General features: G+C 40.5%; 1 protein-coding gene across 1 annotated transcript in view; it reads right to left on the bottom strand.

Annotated features, from left to right (window-relative positions):
- Nucleotides 1-2,534: 2,534 nt before the first annotated feature.
- The window catches only part of UNC5D (unc-5 netrin receptor D), a 678,804-nt gene continuing 654,784 nt past the window's right edge, over nt 2,535-26,554 (bottom strand). Inside the window, exons 17-18 of the mRNA XM_012557565.1 lie at nt 21,115-21,293; nt 2,535-2,739 (exon numbers count right to left, since the gene is read on the bottom strand). Of these exons, the coding sequence (XP_012413019.1) occupies nt 2,535-2,739; nt 21,115-21,293 (384 nt within the window). The remainder of the gene's footprint in view (nt 2,740-21,114; nt 21,294-26,554) is intronic.

Below are 26,554 nucleotides of genomic sequence, written 5' to 3'. Positions count from 1 at the left end.
AAGTATTAAAGGTCACTTTTAATATTTTGGTTTCCATTGCACTGGGAGAATAAGGCATTCAAAGTAAGTGCTCAAACTGACAAATCTTTTGAAGAGGAGTATTTGCAATCAGCAAATGTCAAAATAGAACAAATGTTTAGGTCACAGTAATTAAGCAGAAATTCAAACATGAGCTAACTCTTTATCTGATCTGCAACTCCCCCTTAGTCTTTAATCTCAAAAACATGGGTTCTCTTTGGGATTCTACTGTAAAATACTGCATAACCTTGACTTGCAATGGCCACAAAAGTTCATACGCTTCTCTGGAAATCCTGTGTATGATCCTAACAGAAAAAGACAGAAATGTAAAGAAGGAGCAAAATGGACTTGAAAGTGAATTTGAACCTTGGGCTGAAATTAGAGATGAATCATGTTGTTTCCTTTGTTACTCTATATGACATTATGTTCATGGGCATTTAAAAAATTCAGGCATATATATATATGTATATGTATGTGTACATATATATATATATATAAGAATTTATATTAGGGATGTCAAGTGATTTGCACTCTCATACTTTCTATTGTCCGCTAGAATGAATAAACAAGTTGAGCAAAGGGGTGTTCTCCTGATCTAGATATGGTAGTTTGAAAATATGCTTTAAAGTTCTAAGAGGATTTCTTTGTTTTATACAATAAGCCTTTGGTTCCTGAGAAAAGCAAGATGCTTTTGAATTTCATGTAGCAAAGCCTTCTATCTAATACAGGGGACCATATAGACTACACATTAGTTAGAAACAATGGCCAACATATTCAAGAGTTCTTCAATGCCTTATGCATGGTATCATAAATTCAACCTGTCTTTAGGTCTTTTTCATGTGGGTGGAGATTGTAACATTTTTTAACAAGAGATGGAAAAAACGTTTTTTTAAAACATGGATCGTATCCCCACTGCTAAATATTCCCCACCTCTTCAACTCCTTGCCTACTTTTATTTTATTCTAATGTAGCCAACCTCTAAGTAGCTAATTAGTTGCCCTGTGGTTAATCTAGGTCCTCGACTTTCGTGGTCCTGAGTGTGGACAACTAATTAAAATATCCATCAGAAGATGAGCAGGAGCAGATGTGTTTATCTTTAGGCTACCGGGACAGCTTGCCAAAAATGATTTAACAGATTAAAAGTGGGAATAAAGGGTTAAGATGAAGGTCATGAATTATCTGTGGATTTCAACTCTCCATAATTTTCCAGCCTTTTATTAGAAAAAAGATAATCAGAATGCAATAGCTGTATGTTAATGGTCCTGAAAGCATACTTGGTGAGGTTGAGTAATCAGTGATGAGAGGCTCCCTGAACAATGCCTCAGTTTCTGGAACAGTGTGGTAGAGGTAACCCTCAAGTCTATTTAGATGGATACCATTTAAACCAAAGATTGGTTTCCCAAGAGGCAAAAGGAGAATGACATATAGCCTTACTGAAAGATTTTGTGATGCCGTAATACCAAAAAGCTAGAAAATTTCAGGAACCTGGATTTAAAAGTACAGCAAAATCTCTCATGCCATTATAATAACAATGTTAGGGGAATGGATCAACACTTGCCTTAAATTTGAGGCCCGAGACATCTGCAGTTCATGTTTCCTTGGGCCTGATTTGACCTCTTCTGTCTCCAAGCCCATGTAATAAGCTGTGTTCTAACAGCAGTCTATGCTGTTTGAGTGGCTTAGCTGGGAATGGAGATGGTCTTGCTTTGTTGAGTTAGGAGAAATAAATTTCCATATTGAAAGGTCTAAATATACTCCTTGAAACCTCTCCTTCCTGCTGTAATGGGTAATGAAGGGGAGGAAAGAATGTGGGTATAGATTTGTCTTGAAGAAAATGAAGGTGAGGTACACGTCAAGAACTTATTTGTGGTCTGTCTTACCTTTCGATCTCGTCTTCATTAAGTGGCTAGCATAGACAGGGAATTGGTGCTGGTGTGACATACTCAGATTCTCAATTCTAACTGCCCTCATTCTCTCCTTGATGTTGTTGTAGTCATATAAATGGGTTGGCAGCCCAGTTACACTTCTAAAAGCAAGTTTTTCAACTGTTCCCAACATCACAGATGCCAGTTGCTAGAAAACTCTAACAATCTGGTATCAGAATCAGCTGGCCCTTTGGGGCACATCATTAAAAACCTGTTTCAAAACATGTGCTTATTCAATGTCTGCCTTCCCAGCTTTATTGTAGCTAATCTTTTCCCACAGCTACTTTTATCTAGATATGCCCCTCACTTTTATCCTTGACATTCCAAATCTGAGGAGTTCATCCACTGCTAACCCGAGTGTGGATTCAGAGGGGACAGAGGAGCCTTCTTATATCTAAGGGAGCTTGCAATTTTCCCTATTAACATGTTTTACCTATAGAAAATTCAATTTCTTCAACCAGGGATTCTCACTGATTGGAAATGAAGGCAGAATTCCCCAAATGCCACTGGACAGAAAGCTGCCTCTTTCTTTCCCATTTAAAGCAAATGTCCCAAAGCTGGTTGTCGCCTTGTCTCAGGAGAAGACATGGACTACAGTCCATTTTGCCTGCTGTAGTTGAAGTCGGCTTCATCGAGCTGGGATTCGGTAATGTTTGAGAGTTTCATGTGTGTCCTCCCAATCTCTTCAAGGGCACAGGCCAGGGAGTCAAGATCACCATCGTGCTGATGACGAGCTTCCCACAGGTTCAAAATGACAGCAGATGGGCTACTTTGTGTAGCAAAATAAGATAAATTCCTAGACAGAGAGTTAAACAAACAAAAAAAGAACAAAACAAAAATAAAGGAACAAATAAAAATCACCATAAAGGACTTAAAAATGAATTTTAATGGATATTATTACAATAGAAGTAGAAAGCTATACAGGGCAGGTCTAGGCAGTTGAGTTTTTATCTCAAAATGCAACTGAAAACATACTTTGGAATGTTACCAATGGCCTTCTCATTCTCCAAGTATTTTCTTAATCCTCACTTTCCTTGAGCTCTTTGTGTGTGTGTGTGTTTGTATGTGTGTGTTTTTCCCTCTTGACCACTCTAGTCTTGAAAAGCTCTCTTTCCTTAGCGTATGTAATGATGTTAACTTTTTTTCCCAAAATATGTGCCACTTTGTTATCTTTCCCGTGGTAAACACTAGGGCCGTCAAAGTTTATCTTTGGTTGCTTGCTCTTCCTTTCCTTCCTTAATGGGCTCATATACTAGCTGGAGTAGTTATGAACTCCAAATGGAAAGTGTTTAAATCTGCACTTCCCGTTTCATAGGTTAATGGGAGCTAGTTACAGATCTCTAAATGACCTTGGATTTAGATATTGGATTGCTTCAATTAGATGTCCCTCAACATTTTCAAACTCAGTGCATCAAAATTTGATATCATCTCCATGCTTCCAAATTGGCTCCTTTTCTAACTATTGTAAGTATCCCAGAAAATCCAATTTTCCTCCCATTTCTCACTCTAGGAAACTTATTTCTGACTCTTCCCTTTATGCTGATTCTTCCTTTCTGACATACTCATCAGACCCACTCTTTTCTCTCCATTATGGTCTCAATTACAAGAAGAGCATTGATGCTCTTTATGTCTCCAAACTTTATATCCACTATCTCCTGTGTTCTATATCCACAATCATTATGTATCTACTCTATCTCTTTTCAATGCCTTCCTTGGTCTGGCCTCAAACTAGCTATAGCAATAAGGATATTTTCACTCAGTCTTCTTCCACCATCAACCCTGACTTAGTTCAAACATTGCTTCTTGCTTTCATTCCATCTATTCTGTTCACTAGCATTGCCCACTTCTCCCCCTTAACCTCTGATTATCAAGATCTTATACTCCCTCAGTGACAAGTGCAATATTCATCTCCTCTTTGCTCAAAATGATTTATGTCTTCTCTGAGCTCTTTTTAGGCTTTGTTGAAACCATATTAGTAGAATGATTATATATTTCATGTGAGAGAGCTTTGCCTTTCCAGTGAGACTACAAACTCCTGGAGGGCAAGAATCATGTCTAATTATTTTCTGAGTCCACTACCACACTTACCATAAAACTAGACATACATAACGGGCATTTATTCAATAACCATAAGCTAAGTAATTGATTAGTATGAGACTTTTTCAGATTTATGATCTTCAGTGAAAAATTAAAAAAAAAAAGTCTTGGACAATAACTTGCTATGATGAAGACTAAGACCTCATGAAGGATTAAAGGTCACTATTTTTCTTAGGTTCTTTTACAACAGGAAGAGAAATGTTACCTCTGATAAAATTCTGGTAAGTTGAAAAGATTTTCCAGATTCAGCCAAGATTTGTCTATTTTGAGAACGGTACTACTTTCTATAACCAAGCCTGACATATAATAACAAAGTGGACTCATGTAGAGAAGAGCCGTTGGATGACAAGCAAGCTTTTAAGAGCACATTAGTGATGAGATGGCCCAAGATAACAGCTCAGTCAGCTGCATCATGTTGTCCCCCTACAGCAAAGACCCAAGAAACCAAGAGAAACAGATAAAGATGTCAATCCTGGAACCCTGAGCTTCAAATGGAAGGATAAGGAATGAGAAGGAACACTGACTAGAAGGAGAAACTGAACAAAAACAGCAAATGAGGAGAGATACAGAGCAGAGGTGCCCTGCCAGCTGGCCAGGCACAGTGTGGCCATCTTGAGATAAAGCCAGCAGTGATCATGGGTGAGGAGCAAGGAAGGCAACTTCACAGACTTCCCAAGAGGAGATAGAGAAACTGTGCAGACATACCAGGAGTGAAGCAAGGTGAATACAACATGAAATGGATCTAAGGAGGGAAAGTACAGGAAGGAGGGTGAGTGCTCCAGGGATCTTGGAATATGAACAGCAGGGAGGGAGCCAGGATCCAGAGACAAGACTACCCACCAGCTGCGGCCCCTAACCATTAGCGTGGGTGACACACACTGAGTAAGAGATCCATAGAGTGTCAGCAGGAGGACACCCACCCAACTGGAACCCAGGCAACCCCCCCTCCTCACATTTGGTTGGGAAAAGGTCCTGACTGCTGGATGCAGCCAATGGGGAGCACCCAGGCACCCATGCCTGGTGGCCAGAGGAGCAAGCTCCCCCTTCCCCCACCCTCCTGGTGTCATGAACCCCACCAGCTCTGCCACTCCAACCACCTAGGATGGTGGTATGTGCCCCCGCTCTGACTCCCCACTCAGCCCACCCCACTTGCCAACCCCCCACCCTGTGCACCTGGCTAGTGATAGTGAGCACACCTGTGCTGGTCACCTGCCACATCCTGCTGCCTGCCATACCCCCCCCCCACTATCCCTCCATCTGGCAAGTGGCAGAGAGCACCCCATGCCCTGGATGCCTGCCACACCCCCTGCCCATCACAATTCCATGCGCACTGCCCCACCCACCTAGCCAGCAGCAGAAAGTGCTCTGCACCCCTGATCACCCACCACACTTTGCTGCCCCACCGACCCAGCATGCCCCAGTAAGCTTTCCCACACCCGTGGTCACTTGCCACACCCCCCTCCCGCCCACCTAGTGAGTGGCAGTGGGTGCTCCTGCACTGCTGGTTGCCTGCCACACCAGCTGCCCACTGCCCTACCCACCGGACAAGTTATGAAAGTGATCCTGTGCCCCCAGTTCTCTACCACAACCCCCTCCCCTCCTACTTGCTCACGTGGAGAGCACCATCGTGCACTCTTGTGCCACTGGACAGACAACAGGTGGGGAACCATGTACGCCCAGCCCACTCTCAGCTGCCCTGCACACCCAGTGAACACAGATGCACACTCATCCTGCCTACCACTGTCCCACCCACCTGGTGACAGCTGGTAAGTGCTCCCATGTAGCCAGACCAGCTATCACTGGAGCACACCTGCCCCGCCCTGCCTGATACATCAAACAAAACAAAAATAAGCACAAAACAAATGTACAATCAATCAATCAATACATAAATAAATAAAATAGCTCCTTAATGCCTTGGAGACAGCAGACAATAACAAATCATATGAAAAAAAAGGATAAGATGGCTCAAACAAGTAAATAAAATAAAGGGAAAGAAAATCTTCCTGAGGAAGAAACAATAAAGGAACTACCTGAGAAGGAATTCAAAAAACTTAAATTTAGGATCTTCAAAGAGATCAATGAAAAAAAAAAAAAAAAAAACCCTAGAAGAATTCAGGGAAACAATACAGGAAGAAAACAGACTCGAGAGAGTAGAAACCATACAAAAACAACAACTAGAAATTCAGAAGATTGACAATAAAATATCAGAAATAGATAACTCAATGGAAGGACACTGAATCAATAGAAGAAAGAATCAGTGAAATAAGGAACAAATCCCTTGATACTAATTTGTTTGAGGAACAATTAAAAAAATGAAGAAAAATGAAGATAGCCTAAGAATTATATGGGACACCATCAAGAGGAATAATTTACGCCCAATAAGAATTCCAGAAGAGGAAGAAACAAAAGTACAGAGAGACTTTTTGAAGATTATACTGGTTGAAAACTTCCCAAATATCATGAAAGATGAGAAGGTTACCATACAAGAAGCTCGGCAAACTCCATACAGGATACACCCCCCAAAAAACTCACCAAGACATATCATAATCAAACTTTCCAAAACCAAAGACAAAGATATAATTCTGAAAACAGCCCATGAGAAATGAAGTATCATTTACAAAGGGGCACTAAGAAGAATTAGACTGTGCCTGGCTACCACTACCAGCTGCTCTGACTAGGGACACAATAGGTCCAGGTTAGAATAGGATAAAAATGTAGAACAAAGCTCCAGTTCAGACTTACTGGACTGATAAAGATTGGAGGAACCCCAGAGACTATCACCCTAAGACACCCTTTTATTCTGGAACTGAAGTCACTCCCAGAAGTCACCTTTCAGCAAATAATAGATTGGCCTATAAAATAAACAATAACACCTGTGAGGAACATGTTCCTTAGAATAATCAACTACACCTATTCCTCACTTACCAACTCTCTCATTACGTGGCATTTTGCATTTTGGACAATAGTAAAAAGTCTACTGATTATTTTGTGCATTAATGAGTTGGCAGGCATGGTGGCAACGGCTGTGGAACATCCCCTCCCTCAAGGAGGGTCTCCTGGTGGCCTCCAAGAAGCCAGGCTGTGCTGCCCTATGCTCCCTCCTGCCAGCGGGAGCACCGCATCTGGCTTCCACTAGGGACCAGCCTCCTCCTTGGCCACAACCTCTGGGCGGAGGCACAGGCAGCACAGAGCCAGTGGGCGCCTATTCTGGGTTACCAGCTCCTATAGGGCCTGAGGCTGTGCAGTTCCAAATTGCTGTGGGGTGGGAAAGGAGGAACGAAAGAGGCACTGGAGAGGGTGTTTGGAAGAAATGCCTGTCAGTGAGACTAATGACATTCCAAAATGAGCCAAACTAGGCTTGAAACCTCCACCTCGGTGGGGCTGGTGCATGGCCGGGCTCCCAGTGCCCTCACAGAAAGCCCTGAGCCTCAGGATAATGAACGCAGGGCTTGCAAGGGTGAGAGTGGAGCCCTGGTGGCAGCTCCGTGAGGGACGCTCTGACCCACCACAGGAGGAAGGTGAAGTAGTTAGGCCGTGGGTCCTCCAGTCACACAGCCTGGCTTTATCCAGCTTTGTCTCCTCCAAGCCTCCTTCTCCGAAGAGGAATAATTCATATCTGGATTCATCACAGTGACGAGCACATCAATAAATCTTAGCTGTTATTATTTCTATGACCTTATTTTCTAAATAAAAATATTTCAGACAAATGGATGGTCTGAAGACAGAAAAAAAAAAATCCTCCATTTTCACATAAAGCCAATTTTGGCATAACGACATGGTCTTTGGAACCCAACTATATCGATAAGTGAGGAGTAGGGTATATGAGCCCAAAAGCAAAGAAAAGAAGGCAAGGAGGGGCAGAGAAACAGGATGGATAGAAATGGGAAGACAGGATGGAAATGGGAAGACTGCTGACATATTGCAGGGATAGCAATCAATGTCACAGAACAATTTCTGTATAAATTTTTGAATGGGAAACTGATTTGCTGTGTAAACTTTCACCTAAAACACAGTAAACTATTCAAAAAAAAGGGAACACATTACCATTTACAAGCAACACATACACACATACACACACAAATAGTTTTGAGTGAATAAAGTACCATTTTATTCCAAGGCCTTAAGAGGCCGTTTAAAGCCAGTCAGTTGTCAAATGGCAAAAATATCAGGGGTATTATATATACTTACTTTCCAGTACATATGAATCTTTACTAGACAGAGAAAGGTCAGCTTTAAAGTGTTCTTTCTAGTTTTTTTTCCCCCCCCCTTCCTCCCTTCCTCACTTCTTTCCTTTCCTCTCTCCCTTCTTCCCTCCTTCCTTCTCTCCCTTTCTTCCTTCCCTCCCTCCCTCCCTCTTTCTCTCCTCTTCCTTCTCTCTCTCCCTCCTTCCTTCAAATCAAATATGATCATTCACATCTACATAAATAGAAATATCAATGCAAACCTTCCCTGAGTAGTTGAAGGGATCCTAGTTCTTCTTACTTAAGAACCTGGTTTTCAGTATTGCCATTTTTTTTCCTGGTCATGTGGAGAGGTTTGCAGGGAAAGTTGCTGTATCTCCTGGTCTAAAAGTAAACCAGCACACCCTGAATGGCATTCGAAGCAGAACACAAACTGAAGGAATAGCTGGGAGAGGGGCAAACTGAGATACTAGGCATGAGAAGACTCTGGGTGGTCTGTGTGAAAATCTCTTTTAATGTCCATCTCTAATAATGACCATGGACATTTGTTTCTGGCACAGGTAAATAATTCTTCGTGTTCTCCATTGTTGCTTCATAAAGTAAAATAAAAACAGCAACCACAACAATAAATATATCACTAGCTTTCCCATAATTTTACTGAGGATTTATACTTTGCATCTGCTCTTGAACAACAAGGGACTACAGGCCTGCGGAGGTGACTGGAACCCTATGTTCCTTTCTATCCAAAAGTTACACTTTATTAAATACCGAGAGTTGACAAACCTTTTCTGTAAAGGACCAGAGAGTAAGTATTCTTGGCTTTGCAGGCACACGTGATCTCTGTCACAGCTACTCAATTCTGTCATTGTAGCACTAATGCCATCATAGACAATACATAAATGAATGAGCATAACTGTGCTTCAATAAAACTTTATAGCCACTGAAATTTTAATGTCATATAATTTTCACGTGTCAGGCCATATTACTCTCCTTTTGATTTTTTTCAACCATTGAAAAATTCAAAAGCTCATCGGCTATAGAAAAACAGGTGGTAGGCCAGATTCGGCCTGTGGGGCATAGTTTTTCGATGCTATTCTACACTGTCTTTCAAACCAAACTAGATTCCCAGAGCTAACAGCTATTTGAGAGAAGATGAGATTGAACTTTCAGCTTTGTGCTTTGGAAAGTAAGCACCTAAAGGGTCAAATTACTGAATCCCCAAGCTACATGTCCTGCCTCCGGCACTCTGTAAGCTTTGCCCTCAGTCAATGTGCGGGGATCCTGGATAGTTCAGAATTTGACAGGAACATCTGGGCGTAAAAATGTGACAAAAAAACTTTAAAAAAGGCATAAAGAATATATGTTTTGAAGGCTGTGATGAATCTCCGTCCTAGCAGAATATTCAAAATATCCATGAATCCGTGGAGGGTGGAAGGGTGTTACAAGCGCACCTGACTAGAGAAAGAGCTGCAGAGCCAGAGAATGTCTCCTGCCAGCCACCTGGTTCAGAAAAGTCCTGCAAATGTCCTGGTTTGTAGAACAGACAGCTGAGGCTAAAGAAAGTTAGATGACCTAAAGAGGCAGAAATATAATTCTCACTTGGCACAGGTCTCTGAACATACTGTAGCAAGTAAAATATGCCCTCGAAAGCAAGTTTTAAATTTATTCTTTGAATTTACACAAGCACATTCAGCATAACACATACAAATCTCGATTTCCACTTAATTTTCAGGGATACGGATGGGAGCATATCAGTCTTACTAAAAATAATACAATTAGCCACCAATCTCATTATCAGACATCCTATTTAACTATTTTACCTGTTTCTATAGCAGAATAATTAATACATAAAAAGACCCTAAAGTCTTAATGTAGTATGCTATTCCTGTAAGATAGGTGAGTTATTTTTACTGCTTAGACATGCACAATCGCATTGTGATTTTTTGATAAATGATACATTTTGTTATCTCCATACTACCTTTTTGGGGGCTGCTAATTTTATTAGTTATGCCCTTCCTACCTTCTTTTATGAAGCAGGCTGCTAATCCCTATCTATGTGACACACTTCTCTTCATAATAATGCCAGTGCATTTGATCACCTTCAGATACGTGCACACACACACAGTTCAGGGAACGTCGTTAGTACTACAAAATGGAATCCACAGCAAGAGTTGATTTTAAGCCATTTCCCGAGTGTCTTTGATTTCTTTGAAAATGAAACTAGAACGTTAGCAAAAGCATTATTCCTGAATATTCAGATGGATATCCAAAATAAAATCCCCTTTTTTTCTTTATCATTGAAAAAAAAAATGTTTAAAGAAGCAAATGTTTATTGTGCCCATCTTAGATGCTTCAAATTGTTATTTTTTTTATGCACTGAACTTCAGGTAATCTTTTGTTGTAGCCTTTTGAAATTCTGATTGACATGAGGTAATTTTGAAAAATAAGATTTTTTTTTCATGGTATTATGCTATGCAGAAAAGATTATTTGATTTCTAAAAATTAGAAATTTACTTTAGAATCATTCTATCTCTTCAGCTCACATTCATTTGCCCTAAGCCCTGTAAACTCAATGACTTTATTTTTGTTTTTTGGAACACTCACTGAAAGAGGATTGATAACTCTAAGAACCACATACAAGGCAGAGCTGAAAGCTTATGCTAAGACAGTTGAATAAGCTTATTCATGTAAGTTCATAGTATAGTACTGGTTTATTAAATTTAATTGTGCTTTGTTGAGCCTAAACGCTTTCTATATACCTGAGTTCCTAGGGGTTTGTTTCATTACCATGATTAATTTCATCTTTCTGAGACTTCCCTAGCCCCATTCCCTAGCCCCAATTAAAGTCCCATGCTTTATGTGGCAGCAGGGCAGAACTGGAAACATGAATCTTTATGTTAGCAATTTCACTAGCTAGACACAGGCTAACTTATAATAGTGTACATGGGTCAAAAATGGAATTTTTGCAGAATATCAGTTTTCAAATACACCTTCAAATTAACGTGCTAAAACTAATAATGGAACTTAGGTAAGATTTGAGGATTTTTGGAACTCGTTATTGTGCTTTCTGTTTTCTTTTTCAGCACAAAGAGTAGTGAAGAATTGAGAGACCACGATAAAGGTCTGCTGCTTAGGGTCTTCATAAACCATTGCAACACAGAACCAATTTTATGAAAAGGAAAAGTAGCTAGATGACCATTCAGTAGGAATTTAGAGATATTGGTATCTCCTTAGTACTTTGAAAGCACTTAGGTCTTCCATCTCTGCAGTATTCAAATGCAAATATATTAGGAAATAACCCAAACTCACCACCATCCAGTCCATTGGGACTCACAGAGACCCTATAGGACAGAGTAGAACTGCCCCATAGGGTTTCCAGCGCTGTAAATCTTTACGGAATCTGACTGCTACGTCTTTCTTCCATGGACTGGCTGGTGGGTTTGAACCATCCACCTTTTGGTTAGCAGCCCAGCTCTGTAACCACTGAGCCACGAGGGCTGCAGGGAATAGCAATATCTAAATCTTCAATCAGTTAACAAAGATAAAAAACAAATGAACAAACATAAAAACAAACCCATTGCCATCCAGTTGATTGCAACTCATAGCGACCCTATAGGACAGAGTAGAACTGCCACATGGGGTTTCCAAGGATTCCAAGGAGTGGCTGGTAGATTCAAACTGCTGACCTTTTGGTTAGCAGCCACACTCTTAACCAGTGTACCACTAGGCTCTGAGGCTCTACCTTAGCCCAGGGGAAATGCACTGAAAAGCTACCAGAGACACATTTCACATATATCTGGAGACCATTTAGTTCAGTGCTGTTTCCTCACCACCTGGGCTCTCTCAGATTATATGTGGCCTATAAGTGACCCCCTTTCATTTTGAGTTCCAGGTAACAAAGCTTCCTATTTCAGTTACTTAGAACCATGCTGTCAGGGGGCCGATATAGCTAACATGCAAGCTGTAAGCTCTTCCTGCTACTAATTGTGAGAATGAATTTCATCTAACATCTTTAGCAGAGAAGACACTTCATAGTAGGTGCATGAAATAATTTTATTCAGAAATTTGGGCTCGCGCTCAACTGTAACACGATGGCAGCAATTTTATTTGTTTATATTATAGAAATTGTTGTCCTTTATACATCTAACTCAAGTTTTCTTTTTTTTAAACCATTAAGAGGATTATTTTAAAAACATGTTCTTTCTGAGTAGTTCAGCAGTATAAAAAGTTAAAATTAAGCTAAGATACCTATAACAATGTGGGAAACATCATTATAAGAACAGCGCATAATCCTACCGTGTAGTACCAACTAGGGAATTAAAACGTAGTCATAATGAAAAAATATTAATATCCCTGCTATCATCCTAATTGTGTTATTTAATGAAAGCCTTTTATGTGACCAAAACCAACCCTCCATATGCTTCTTTAAATACAAATAGAAGAGAAAAAACATTTATACTAAACAGCAGTAATTAGAGACACCACAAGCATTTGGCCCATTTATCAAGCTTTTATCCCCAAACTTTAGACTCATTGGGTACTCAACAAACAACAGAGTAGCTTCAGGATAAAACAAGCCAGTGCTTCATTTTCCAAAGAATTAGCAAGAGATGCACACCATGATATAACGTTTGCCTATTCCCCACTGTGTCTTCAAGAGAAAGATGATGGCAAAAAGAACCCAAAAGGAAAGGATACAGGTAATTGAAAACATGCTGAGTTCCTCTCTTCCTCACCTTAACAGTGGTGCATTAATTCTTTTAGGTCAATGAATATGGCAATAAAATTCTCCTCTTAGTTATCCTTTTGCCTGTTCCATTATTTGGGCTGTGGAAGGGAATAGCAAGGGATCTTCCTTCTTTGGGTGATGTATTATAATCCTGGAGCCTTGAGAAACGCCTGTGAACTGCCCAATAAGAATAAGGCCAATTGTAGACCCTGCTTTCAACACTCCAGTCTCTTTTCTGATAGGATAAGCCTGTGACTGTTTCTCAAATGGAGCCCTGGTGGCACAGTGGTTAAGAGCTATAGCTAACCCAAAGGTTAGCAGTTTGAACCCACCAGCCACTCTGAGGAAACCCTGTGGGGCAGTTCTACTCCGTCCTCTAGGGTGGCTATGAGTTGGACTTGAAGGCAAGGTTTTTATTTTGTTTGTTTGTTTCTCAAACTGGGAAGGGAAAAGGCAATAAAAACTACCAAATGAAATCGCACTTCTCTTTGAATTAAGATACATTATGGAAAAATAGGTCAGGTTTCAGGAAATTTTCCTCTTCAGTAATCTCAAGACATTTTCCAGAATCCTGAGTTGTGAAGTGGAATGACCACTATTTATTCCAAGAAAAAGACCACAGTGCTACATCTGAATGAGGGAAGAGTGAAATACTTACACTTCTCATCTTGCAAAATATTTAGCATGTATTTCAATAAAGGGGGGCAATGGTGGTTCAGTGGTACAATTCTCACTTTCCATGAAGAGAGGTTCCCGGCCAATATACCTCGAGTGCTTCCACAACTCCCCAGTCAGTGAAGGCTTGTGTGTTGCTATAATGCTGAACAGGTTTCAGTGGAGCTTCCAGACTAATATGAACTAGGAAGAAATGCCTGATGATCTACTTCTGAAAATCAGCCAATGAAAGCCCTATGGAGCACAACAGTCTGATCCCGTTGTGCATGGGGTTGCCATAAGTTGGGGGCTGACTCAACAGCAGCTAACAACAACACCATTTTGACCAAACCTCACAAATAATTGAAAATAAATATTTATCACTGAAAAGACACCCTAATGAATAAGGTAAAATTCTTCTTATATCTCTACTTTTTTCAGTTTATTAAGACATATTTAGATATACTGACATTATTAGCTTTTCCTGTATCGTTTCAGACAGCATTTGTGAAGGGGGTTATTTAGGCTATAAAGGGGCTTTGACATGTCCATCTTTCCTGAGAACTACATTAGCTTAAAGGAGGGAAACCTATTCCTTCTAAGACCAGCATAAGCCTACCCCTTGCCTAGAAGGAATGGAACACCCCTAGTGACCATCCTCTGCAGCTCACAGTAGGAGCATGACTCTGTTTCTCTTGGAGGAATATAGAAAGCTTCTTTCCATATGGCCTTTAGGATGGACACCTGCCACATGCAAGACATATACAGCTTGTTCATGGCTAAATTTGGCCCAGGGCTGTCTGTTTCCAGCTTCATAGTATTGGACAGTTTCAAGAGTCATTGACTTCGATGGAAAGAAGCCCAACCACTCACTGCTTTGTGGTTTTGGGTCTCTCTGGCTTGACTAGAAGGGCACTTCAGATTTCAGCCCCTGCATAAGTCCACCAGGCCAGAACCAGAAACTCTGACCTGGGCTTTATCATATTTTGCCTCCAAGGCCCTACGTAATTCTATCCCCTTACATATTAATTCTCCTCAGAAGAGTCATGTAGATAGTTCTCTGGAAATGACAGCCTCATATCCATTTTGATTATTTAAAGGTTAGAGTGTGTTTTCTAGCCTCCAGCCAGCAGAACAAAGAAAGTTTAGTTTGGTGTAATCATAGTAAATCCCGAAACACAGGAATGAAAATGTCTCATCATGGCGGTCGCGAGGCACCTCCGTCGGCGGTCACCTAAGACTCAGGCATTCTGTATGCGTTATGTACTCTTCTCTCACCCTTGCTTTTCCCCTCCCTCCTTCCTTCTCCCCAGAGAAAGCCGGCACTGGGTATCTTTCTCTTCTAGTGAATTCTCAACAGTTATTTAGAGAGAGATTAATAAGCTGCCTTGTGACCTTCCTCTGCCCTTGCCCACTGTCCTCTGGCCATTTCACTGTTCCTTTGCATCCAATTAAGAGGGTGGACAGAGGGAATGGAAGGATATGACCTCGATGTGAGAAGGTTCTGCTTCTCATTAGAGGTCCTGTTAAAAGACTTGGTAGAAAACAAGTTACTATAGCACTGCATAGCAGCTATGAGTTTGAAGGATTTGCTCATGATTGGTACACCATCACCCATTAACACTAACATCTGAAGTATGTTTGCACTATTTTTACCAGATGACCAACAAGAAAGATATTTCTCAGGCAGGGCTTACACATTTTCAAGCAAGTACACTATTAGGGAGGGTGTTGGGAAAAAAACTGTTCAGATATAATTTACTTGTGACTTTCCATCTTAGATCCTTTCTTCCATATGGGCTGCTTCCCCTCTACCCGCCCTCCCATGTCTCGTGCATTTTCTCTAGCATCTGTTCCCATAGCAACTTGGTCAAGCTGGCTATGTATTCACCACAGTTCTGGAATATGAAAATCATGAGCCCTTAAAGAATTCTCTAATAGAGGATAGAGGAATTTCAGGTACCGTGTAAGACCTGAGAAAAAAGACAGCCTCCATACAGGGGCCATATAGCCTGTTTTTATTTGTTTGTTTTTGTTAAGACCAACTTTCAAAATCCTTTGATGCTTGCTCATGTCAATTCTATTCATCAGGAGGCAAATCTTTAGGGCGAAGTGTATGCTGTAACACTGGTCATGTCATGTCATTCAGAAATAGTTATTGAATTCCCCCTAAGTAGACGGCACTATCTAGCTGCTGTTTAACTATAATTAAAAAATAAAGAAGTATGAGAATACAAAGTGGTGCAGTGGTTAAGCGCTTCACTGCTAACCAAAAAGTCGGCAGTTTGAATCCACCAGCCACTCCTTGGAAACCCTATGGGGCAGTTCTACTCTGTCTTATAGGATCATTATGAGTTAGAATCGACTTGATAGCAACGGGTGTGTGTTCTATGGAAGTTTAGAAATTAACACACGTCTTCTGCATTTGTTTGCCGGCTGCGCTCTCCCCCAACAAGGCACCTTCACAAGCTCTGCCGTGCCAATCCTCTTCTACATGTTGCTATAAAAAAAATTAGCATAGAGGCTTATGAAAATATCTCACTTTGGGGAGGGGCGGGGGCGCAGCCGGGAAACAAACGCAGAAGACCTGCATTATTTGCTTAAAATACGGTACATATCGGGGAATATTTCTAGCTGAAACAGTTAGTTTTAAATATTATTTAATTTTGTTTAGTCTTTAGCAATGCTCATACCACCTACAACTACATGTTCAATTCCTTATTTCTCATTCCCACCCTCCGACCAATCACAAGTGGCCAAGAACACTAAAGTAGAGAATTATTACAGCTGAATTTATAGAATAAATTGTGCAATCTCAGCTTAGAAAGGCAGTAAGTATGGAATCTGAGTAATAGTCAAAGCTTGTTCACAGAATCTATAATTGCAACTGTTACCTGTGACATTCTTTGCTAGGTTATGCAGCTCATTTGGTGTGATCCATATGCCAGGCATGTTGCAAGGCCACCTGTGTTGTCAGCCTCCTAGCACACACACCACTGACATTTCTCACATTCTCATGGATTGCTAAACTCCTAACTTCATAGTCCCTGCCTTTCCTTTCTCATTCAGATCTATAGTGGAAGCTCCTGTGCCAAAAAGGCAGATTATCATCAATGACATTTGTATTTACCAAACGGAGGGCAAGAGAATATTTTCACAGGAAATAAAAGCCAATGTTTCCTTCCAATGCCTTTGAAAACTCTTCTTTCATAATTTGAAGGCTCTGGCTTTACTAGCTTTTTAACACCAGCAAATTGAAAGGAGGGGAAGATGCAGGTAAAAGTGTCACAAGATCAAGGTAGGGGAATTCTCTGTAGAAAGATCTGACTATGTGCTTAGCGAGCATCTTGTTGTTGTGATCCCAGAGTTGATGAAATCCTAAGCCGTCATGGATTGAATTGCGTCCCCCAAAAATATCTGTCAACTTGGCTGGGTCGTGATTCCCAGTATTGTATAACTGTGTACCATTTTGTAATCTGATGTGATTTCCTTATGCGTTGTAAATTCAATCACTAAGAGCTAATAAAAGATAGACTAGCAGCAGTTATACTGATGAGGTCTACAAGACTGGATAGCATCTTAAGCCAATCTCTTTTGAGATATAAAAGAGAGAAGTGAGTAAAGACACACAGGAACCTCATACTACCACAAAAGCAGTGCCAGGAGCAAAGTGCATCCTTTGGACCTGAGGTTCCTGCGCACAGAAGCTCCCAGACCAAGGGAAGATTGATGACATGGACCTTCCTCCAGAGCTGAGGGAGAAAGCGTTCCCCTGGACCTGATCCCCTGAATTTGGACTTGTAGCCTAAAGGACTGTGAGAGAATAAACTTCTCTATGTTAAAACCATCCTCTTGTGGTATTTCTGTTAGAGCAGCACTAAATGACTAAGACACAAGCTGTGGAAGAGCTTTCTTATCCAACAATGTTGGAATATTGACACTTTTAGATTTGTACGTTTTAACACACATTTAATATTATTATTACTCCTATATTATATTATTTGTAATCGTAAGAGTAAAAATAGTAATGATTTGGGAAGTTGTGATAAATTACATCTGAAAATTCCTGTCAGACTTGTCATACATGTTTCTTACCATGTAGGAGAAGACATATTTTTGGTACAGTGATGAAAACATCAAAGGGACTTGATAGTTTCTGTTAATATAATGAGAATTGGCTCACACGATGCAAGGTGGTTTTGAATAGCCTTTCTCCTATTCTGCTTTTCCAAATATCTTGGTGGACGTTTCTACTGAAACCACACCACCGTGTGAGGAGCCTCAAAAAAAGACCTAATCGTGCCCCCATCCTGAAGAAGCTTGGCTGTGGAGCTGTGTGAGCAGTCTCCGCTCTCAGTGTTACCTTGATGGACGCAACAGGATCCCATGGAAGTTTCACTGCCTGAAGGTTGTTGTTGGGTGCTGTGAGTTGATTCCAACTCATAGCGACCCCATGTGACAAAGCAGAACTGCCGCATAGGTCGTTCTTGGCTGTAATCTTTTCCAAAGCAAATTGCCAGGTCTTTCTCCTGTGGAGCCACTGGGTGGGTTCCAACTGCCAATCTTTCAGTTAGCAGCGGAGTGTCTAATCATTGCGCCACCAGAACTCCTTCTGCATGAGGGCAAGCTCATTTAAATCAGGGCCAGTAGACTATGGAGCATAGGCCAGATTGGACAGTGCTTGTTTTTATAAATAAAGTTTATCGGAACACAGCCATGTCCATTTGTTTACATGTTTCCTATGGCTGCTTTCTCATTACAATGGCACAGCTGAATGGTTGCTGAGTGGTCACAACAGAGTTACAACAGCAGCCTGCAAATGCCCATATGTTTACTATCTGGTCCTTTACAGACATAGTTTGCAGACCCCTGGTTTAAATCCTTCCCACCCCACAGTTAGATCACTTTTGGAGAGTAAAGTTAGAGAATAAAGAGGAAACTAGGAAATGCCACTCACTGAAAAAAACGAAAACAAAACCAAAAACAAATCCATTGTCGTCGAGTCGATTCCGACTCATAGCGACCCTACGGAACAGAGTAGAACTGCCCCATAGAGTTTCTAAGGAGCAGCTGGTGGATTCAAACTGCTGACCTTTTGGCTAGTCGCCAAGCTCTTAACCACTGCGCCACCAGGGCTCCCCACTCACTGAAGTTGATTATATATTAACTTAATAAGATATAAAGACAGAAGTAGATGACATACACTCCTGATATTCTAGATTGTTATTAATTGTGAAAATTTTAAGGGGAGTAACTAACATTCAAGGAGCCCTGTGGCGCAGTAGTTAAGCTCTCGGCTGCTAACCGAGAAGTCGGTGGTTCAAACCCACCAGCTGTTCTAGGGGAGAAAGATGCGGCACTCTGCTTCTGTAAACCCTATAGGGCAATCGAACTCTGTCCTACAGGGTCACCTGAGTTGGAATCTACTTGACGGCAATGGGTTTGGTTTTGTTTAACTAACATTCATTGAGAATCCACCACATCCTGGATACTGTGTTAGAAACATTCTGTAAGGAAGGTCATCTTAATGACTTATGTTAAGGAAATTTAGGCTTTCCTGGAGATGAAGCCTTAGGGAAAAACAAAAAAACAAAACAAAACAAAACAAAAAAACAAGTAAATAAACAGATACCCTAAGTGCTCAAGTGTCCTGGTCCCAAACACTGATGGGACAGCTGCTCCAGGATAGCCATTTACTGCTAGTTAGTACTCAGACACAAAAGGCTGTTAAACTTAGCCTACCTGGTGGACAGGCATTTTTCCCTACTGTGCAAGGCCAAGGTCAGATGCCACTGGAGGCATTTGGTGTCGTTTTCTTATGTATACTGTAAATGGAGAATAAAATAGAAGGAGGCAGGAACGTGCACACACTCAATCAGCAAATTAATGACCGCAATGGAGTGCACATTATCTATGTTTGTGGACATTATGTTTGTAGACATTATCTATGTTCGTGACAATTATTATTTTTTTCTAAATGGTGACTAAAAAGTCATATACTTTGAGTCAAAATGGATTATAGAGTTAATCTAGTCCCAATTTCTTGAACTGCATTTGAAGAAAAAGAAACACATGTATGGTCAACGATCTGTCTAAGAATACTGGTATTTGGGAACAGAGCCAGGGCTGCCACGTGATCTTCTAAGTCCCTGCCCAATGCCTTTTTTTCACCAAATTATGTTCTCTGGGTTACTTTTTCATTCTTGTTCTCAGGTTGATCAGAAAGTACACTTGACATCATCATGGTGTTCACGGGTTACTAACGAGACATCTCGTTTTTCGTCAAAGTTGCTGGGAATTATTCAGCCTAATTTGTTTTTTTCCCATGCACTCATACATTTTTGTATCCTTTCACTTTCAACATACGCCTTCTCAAGAATGTATCTATTCTTTCTGGGCCCGCCTGTCTCTGTAAATTCAGTCCTCTCTTGCAGCAACGCTGCCTCTCTTGACTTTCCTCTCTGAGTCTGACTACTTTCTAGCTGAGCCCCTCATTCTTGGATTCTGGATCGCTTTTGAAACAGGGAGCAACACTCTACGCTTTCTTGGCAGACATCACCCTCCCTTTCAAAGAAGAAAGTCAAGTAGAATGTCTGTGGAAATAAAGAACATAAAATGGAATTGACAGAGCAAGCAAAATAGTAAGGAAATAAGGTTTTGCTGCAAAAGAAAGAAAAAGTACTAAAGGAAAGGGGAATAAAATGGTCTGGCAACACTATTTCTCTTTTCTATTCATTGTGGGGAATGGGGAGGGGGTAAACGACTGAGGAGAGGAGATTTTATTTGCCAGTGCCTTCTCCCTGCTAGCTATCCCTCAAGCTGAGCCAAAACCTGCCTGCCCCATCCCTAATCTGCTGCTTTTAATCACATAAAGTAATAAAGCCCGTTATGAATCTCTCTATTCTACTCTCAACTCAACTACAACGTTAGCACAGTAATAACTAGTGTCAGTTATAGCCGCATAATCATTTGCAGTGCCTAGGCACCCTTTTGCTTATTTAATGCCCTCTGGCTTCAGGCCTGAGAGCCATCCCCCTCAGAGTCTCTTATTTTTATGCAGGGACCCATTTTTGCAGGCTAAGCACGTCCCCATTGGAAGATAAATAATGCTAAGGTTGCCCTGTGGTGGGGATGACGTATGAGAGATTTGCTTCTTTATAAAGCATATTGTTAAGAATATCCGTGCTCTGATCACTTAGAAAAACCAAGATGACATAGTCTAAGGCTCCATTTGGCTGGCCCAGCTAGTGAACCTGGAAATGGGACCAAAGTAAGACCTTTTCCATGATGTCCCCAAAGGAGACAGAGGTGACAGGAAATGCCAGATGGTGTCACATGTGCTCCTCTCCTATTTCCTTAGCCACACCACAGATGAAATATGGTCAGAGGAATCCATAAACACGTCAGGGCCCAGAAACCAAATGGTTACACCCAACCCACTTTATTTATTTTTCAAAGCTCTCTTAGTAGAAAACAAAACAAAACTTTTTTCAGCATTGTCCCCAATTACCTGTTGATGCTGTTTTTCTGTGCTAACATCTGCCAGTCCTTGCCTTTGGCATTAGGGGTATCAAATGTAGCACAAATTCGTTGTCTGATGGAGTAGGGAATTTTGAAGGCTTTGGGGCCAGTCTGTGCAGGGAAAGTGCTGTCCTCTTGTGCAAAGAAAGTGATGGTTTCTCTTTCACTCTATAAACAACATAAGAAAAGTATGATCAGATACAACTGAAAAATCCGTGTTAACACACAATGCACAAAAGGCTTGCCTATGGTGATAGACTCTACAAAATACATTGACAAGTTCCCCTCCCTTCTAAAATAGTAAAGAACTTTTCCAGTAGCCTAGTAAATCGTGTGGCCTCTTTGACTCAGGGGAGTCACAATCACCAGTTTCCAACATCCAAAGCGCTGTCAGGTAAGAACAGGCTTAGCTTTTTCCTGTTTGGCTCTCAGGGATAGATCTAGAATCAGTAGGAAGAAGCCAGCGAATGACAGAATGACAGATTTCAGTCCGGTGCAACGAATGACTCTGGTAGTCAGAAGTGACCAGAGATGAATGAGTTTGATCCAAGGAGTTGGCTGGGAAGCCACATGGCCCGAGAGCTGTAAAAGAGAACTGCCTGTATGTTGACCATCTTAATTTTTTTTTTTCTTTCTTTTCTTCAGTTCTAAAGTTGTATGATTCTATAGTAAATGTTTTGGTCTTGTTTCAGAATTAAATTGTTTTCATAAAGCAGAGCAAGCCAGGAGACAGAGACAGCATCTAGACTAGCCTGGGGACTTACACAGGCTGAAAAACTTCTGCCTGCCATGGCTTCTGCCTGCCATCTGCTCACCTGCTTCGAGTTTACACCTGTCCAATGAGGTTTAGCCATTTCAGTACATCATAGCAATTAGCATCACATCAACACGAAATCCAACAGAAATTGGTCAGATTGGAGCAGCAAACCTTGCTGGTAAATTTATGTCGACTAACAGAACTTTGGTGCAGTGGTTAAGAGTTCGGATGCTAACCAAAAGGCAGCAATTCGAATCCACCAGCTGCTCCTTGAAACCCTATGCGGCAGTTCTACTCTGTCCTATGGGATTGCTATGAGTTGGAATTGACTCGAAGGCAACAGATTTGGTTAACAGAATTTTAAGGCCTTAAAATATGTAATTGAATCACTTTCATGATTATGATATATTATACAGAAGAAGGGATTTTTCAGATGTACTTAAGGTCCCTAATCAGTGGATTCTGAATTAATCAAAAGGGAGATTATGTTAGGAGGGGCCAGACCTAATCAGGTGATCCCATAAAAGAAACAAGAGGCAGCTCTTGTCCGAAGGAAACTCTTTTGCTGGCCTTGAAGAAAGCAAAAAGCCATGTTGTGAACCGCCTGTGAAGGGAGCCACGTGGTTAGGACGTGAGCCTCTAGTTGCTGACAGTGACTACTGGCTAATAGACAGCAAGAAAACTGGGACATAAAACCTATAGCTACAAGGAACTGAATTCTTCCAAAAACCTGGAAAAATCATCTCAAGATGAGACCAGAGCCCCAGTCAACATCACTTTGATTTCAGTCTTGTGAGACCCTAAGCAGAGAACCCAGCTGTGCCATGCCTAAAGTTCTGATCTACAGAACTGTAAGATAATAAATGGATGTTGTTGTAAGTTGCTAAATTTGGTAATTTGCTGGCAGCAATAGAAGAGTAATATTGTTGCTGTTGTTGTTAAGTGCTGTGGAGTCAGTTTCGACTCACAGCGACGCTATGTACAACAGAACGAGACACTGCCTGGTCCTGTGCCATCCTCATGTTGCTATGTCTGAGCCCATTGTTGCAGCCACTGTGTCAATGCATCTCGTTGAGGGTCTTCCTCTTTTTCCCTGACCCTCCACTTTACCAAGCATGATGACCTTCTCCAGGGACTGGTCCCTCCTGATAACACGTCCAAAATATGTGATGCAAGGTCTTGCCATCCTTGCTTCTGAGAAGCATTTTGGCTGTACTTCTTCCAAGACAGATTTATTTGTTCTTCTGGTAGTCCGTGGTATATCCAATATTCTTCGCCAACACCATAATTCAAAGGCATCAATTCTTCTTCGGTCTTCTGTATTCATCGTCCAGCTTTCACATGCATATGAGGCGATTGAAAATATCATGGCTTGGGTCAGGCACATCTTAGTCTTCAAGGTGACATCTTTGTTTTTCAACACTTTAAAGAGGTCTTTTGCAGCCGATCTGCCCAAAGCAATGCATCTTTTGATTTCCTGACTGCTGCTTCCATGGGCATTGATCGTGGATCCAAGTAAAAGGACATCCTTGACAACCTCAGTCTTCAAAGTCATAGAAAGGGAAACTGAAGCATCCAATCTGAGATTGGGTTAGGGAGCTAGTTAGGACTGTTTTAACTCCAAGAAACTCTTCTTCACTTCAGGAATGGGAATTCTCTGTCTTCCTTCAAGTCAACACATGTCTTCTCTGAACTATTTTCCTTCACTGATCCACTCCTTAATATTTCTTCTGACCTTTAAATGCAGACATCCCAACCATGGCAGGTCTTCTTAGGCAGTATCCCAGGTTCATACAGCTATAAATCATCAGACTTGGTGCATCGTACTTTTGAAAAGTTGCTAATTGAGGAAATTCATTCACACAGAGATTTTATTAATGAGTGACAATGCTTTTTGTCTGTGACATAGCTGAAACTAGAATTCTGATATCCTGATTCCTAAACTAGTACTCATTTCACTATACCACCCTGCTTCAGGACAAGTACAAAGAAATCCAGAGTAGGGTGATGAAGAGAAACACTCTCAGAGTGATATAAGCATTATGTTTCAGGAATCTGAAGTAGGAAAAGCTTCACGGAGGAGGCATTTGAGTTGGCGTCAAAGGATGTGTGAGCATTGGGCACTGACTAAATAGAATTTGAATGGATACGTGGTCATTGCAGGCAGAGTGGACAATTTTGTTTCCATATATTAGATGGCGATAAAATAAACCAACTCAGGCTTACTACTGCATAAAGCAGATTACAAGATACATCATGTTTTATCATGATTTGTGAAATTTCTTCTAGGCTCGAAAAATGCAAATAAAGTTAGAATAGCTTTCTTGAATATTTCCTGACTTGAGAGTATGTTAGAAACTGGGGGGTGGGGGGCAGAATTCTATCCAAGTTAACATGGTAGCTGTCATTATAAAATAGCACCCAAGGGTGTTAACCAGAGCAAAGGTGTCTTGCCAATGACACTGAAGACAGAGTGTTCATGCTAAAGGATCACACTAGACAGACGATTGGCTCTTGAAAGCCCTCATGGCACCTGTGAACTGTCAGCTAAACCCTGTCTTTACCGTTGGCAGAAGAAAGACCACCTGATGCAAGCCATTTTCAGAAAAAACTGGACAATGTGGTCTTAGCTGAAGGTGAATAAAATTTTATGTGAGGCTGAGTCTAAAAAGAAGTATTTTTTTCTATTTACTACATTTTAATGTGGGCACCCATTTCACCGTATGAGTATCCAAATTTAAATTATTTCCATGCTCAAGGATGACACTTTATGTAACATTTATGATGCATTCTAAAAGACATCTGGGCCAAGTAATAAGAATCCAGTAGATACATCACATTTTCTGATTGTTTAAATTAAATATGCAGAAGAACAGTAGATTTTCATGCTCTGCACTTCTGAGATAAGTGACTGCTACCTGGTTAGCTTAGGGAGTTGTAAATCAATGAGAAATTCCAAGTTTTTTGTCTGTTCTATAACAGGCAAATTATCCCCCAACTTCCAGAACTTTTGGAAGATAAGAGAATTGCTTGAAGGGAAAATTGTAACATGTAAGATTCTCATTTAAGTGGCTTTCATTGGAAAAAACAAAAAAATAAAAAAAGTTCTCAATAATATTACATTAATAAGAAATGATGAAAAATTTCTTAGGGAATATTCCCTTCTCTTCAGTATTAACAAACTTGTTTGTTCATATCTACAATTTTTAGACTGGCCTTACTGTTGCTTTACAGAATATCGACTGGCAATAAACACAGTGAAATTCAGTTGGGTTAAATTAAAGGGGGACCAACCTACGTTTATAGATTCACATAATAATGATCACTGTAAAGAACAAGGAAGGATTTATTACCTTTGCCACTGAAATAATTTTTATGTGTGAGGATGAGATGAAGGATTGTATTTATTTGAAAAAGCATTTACATTAGAGGCATAAAGAAACGTGACGGTGTGATGAGGAACATAAAGGATAAAATGCTTTCAGTGAGGACGGTCACTACATTGATGTAGATATTTAAAAGTCAGTATTGTACTATGTTAAAATATATATACAGAGAGAGAGACCTAATACCTCTTATGGTTTGGTCATTAAACTTATGAACAAGTGACACTAAGACAACCCATTAAAGTAAATATAAATAGTGGGACCTCTGAGGCTAAACATGCAGGGATTTCTTTTCTTTCTTGGGGGAAGAGATTAAAAAATTTTAAAAAGAAAGTAAAAGAGAAACTTTTCAAAGATACCTCTTGAAAGCTTCAAAATGTTTTATTCCATTTTATTATTACTGTTGCTGTTTAGCTTTATTAACACAACTCTTAATAACTTCTTCAAACTACCTAACTGCAGCTTTTCCAGCCTACTAGCCATGAAGTATGATGTACTTTAATAACTGAATTATCATCCCTAACTCATTGATTGATATAGACCTCCCTGTAGAATTTATCCTGCCTCCTCCCCAAGTAATCTCAATTTTTCAATTTTTCAGAGCTATCTGTATCTTCACTTTTGATTAAACCATATGCCACGCAAAACAAACAAACAAACAAAAACAACAAAACAGCCAAGTAATTTTAGGGTGAAGAGGACAATTTGTATTCACTAGATGTATTACCGGGTATATGCTTTTCCCTGGAGTCATTCAATCAAGACATCCATTGGCAGGCACGTCTACATGCAGGAGAATTATTCTATTCTTGAAGATCTTTAGAACGGACCCTTGTTCTAGTCCATCACACAACTGGTTACATTCAATTCTTTTGTAGTAAAATTTCCCAATTTTCAAATACTTCCATGTACTTTAAGACTAAATTATTGCTACTTTGATGTTGGCCACTTATGCCTGAGCCCCCAAAGAGAAGACATCCATTATGGACAAGGCCCACACAGTTTAGATTTTGATAAATTAAACAGTCTTGATTGGCATCCTGAAGCAGTGTAGTATGATAGTCAACATTTGAAACCAGGTGTCTTACTAGCTTTATGACCTTAGGCAAGAAGGTTTACGTCTTTGAGAATCTCGTATCATGTAAAATTGTGATAGTGATAATACTTAATTCACAGAGTTGTGATGGTTAAAGGACAAATGTGAAAACACATGGGACAGTGCTTAAAATACAGTAGCTTTCAGAAGTTATTAGTTTTCATCTGACATAGAAACTATTAACAAATTA

Source organism: Trichechus manatus, unplaced genomic scaffold (genome assembly GCF_000243295.1).
Source record: "Trichechus manatus latirostris isolate Lorelei unplaced genomic scaffold, TriManLat1.0 scaffold00109, whole genome shotgun sequence".
Taxonomy (NCBI): Eukaryota; Metazoa; Chordata; class Mammalia; order Sirenia; family Trichechidae; genus Trichechus; species Trichechus manatus.
The sequence above is the reverse complement of the archived record's forward strand: the minus strand, read 5'-3'. Positions and strand labels throughout refer to the sequence as shown.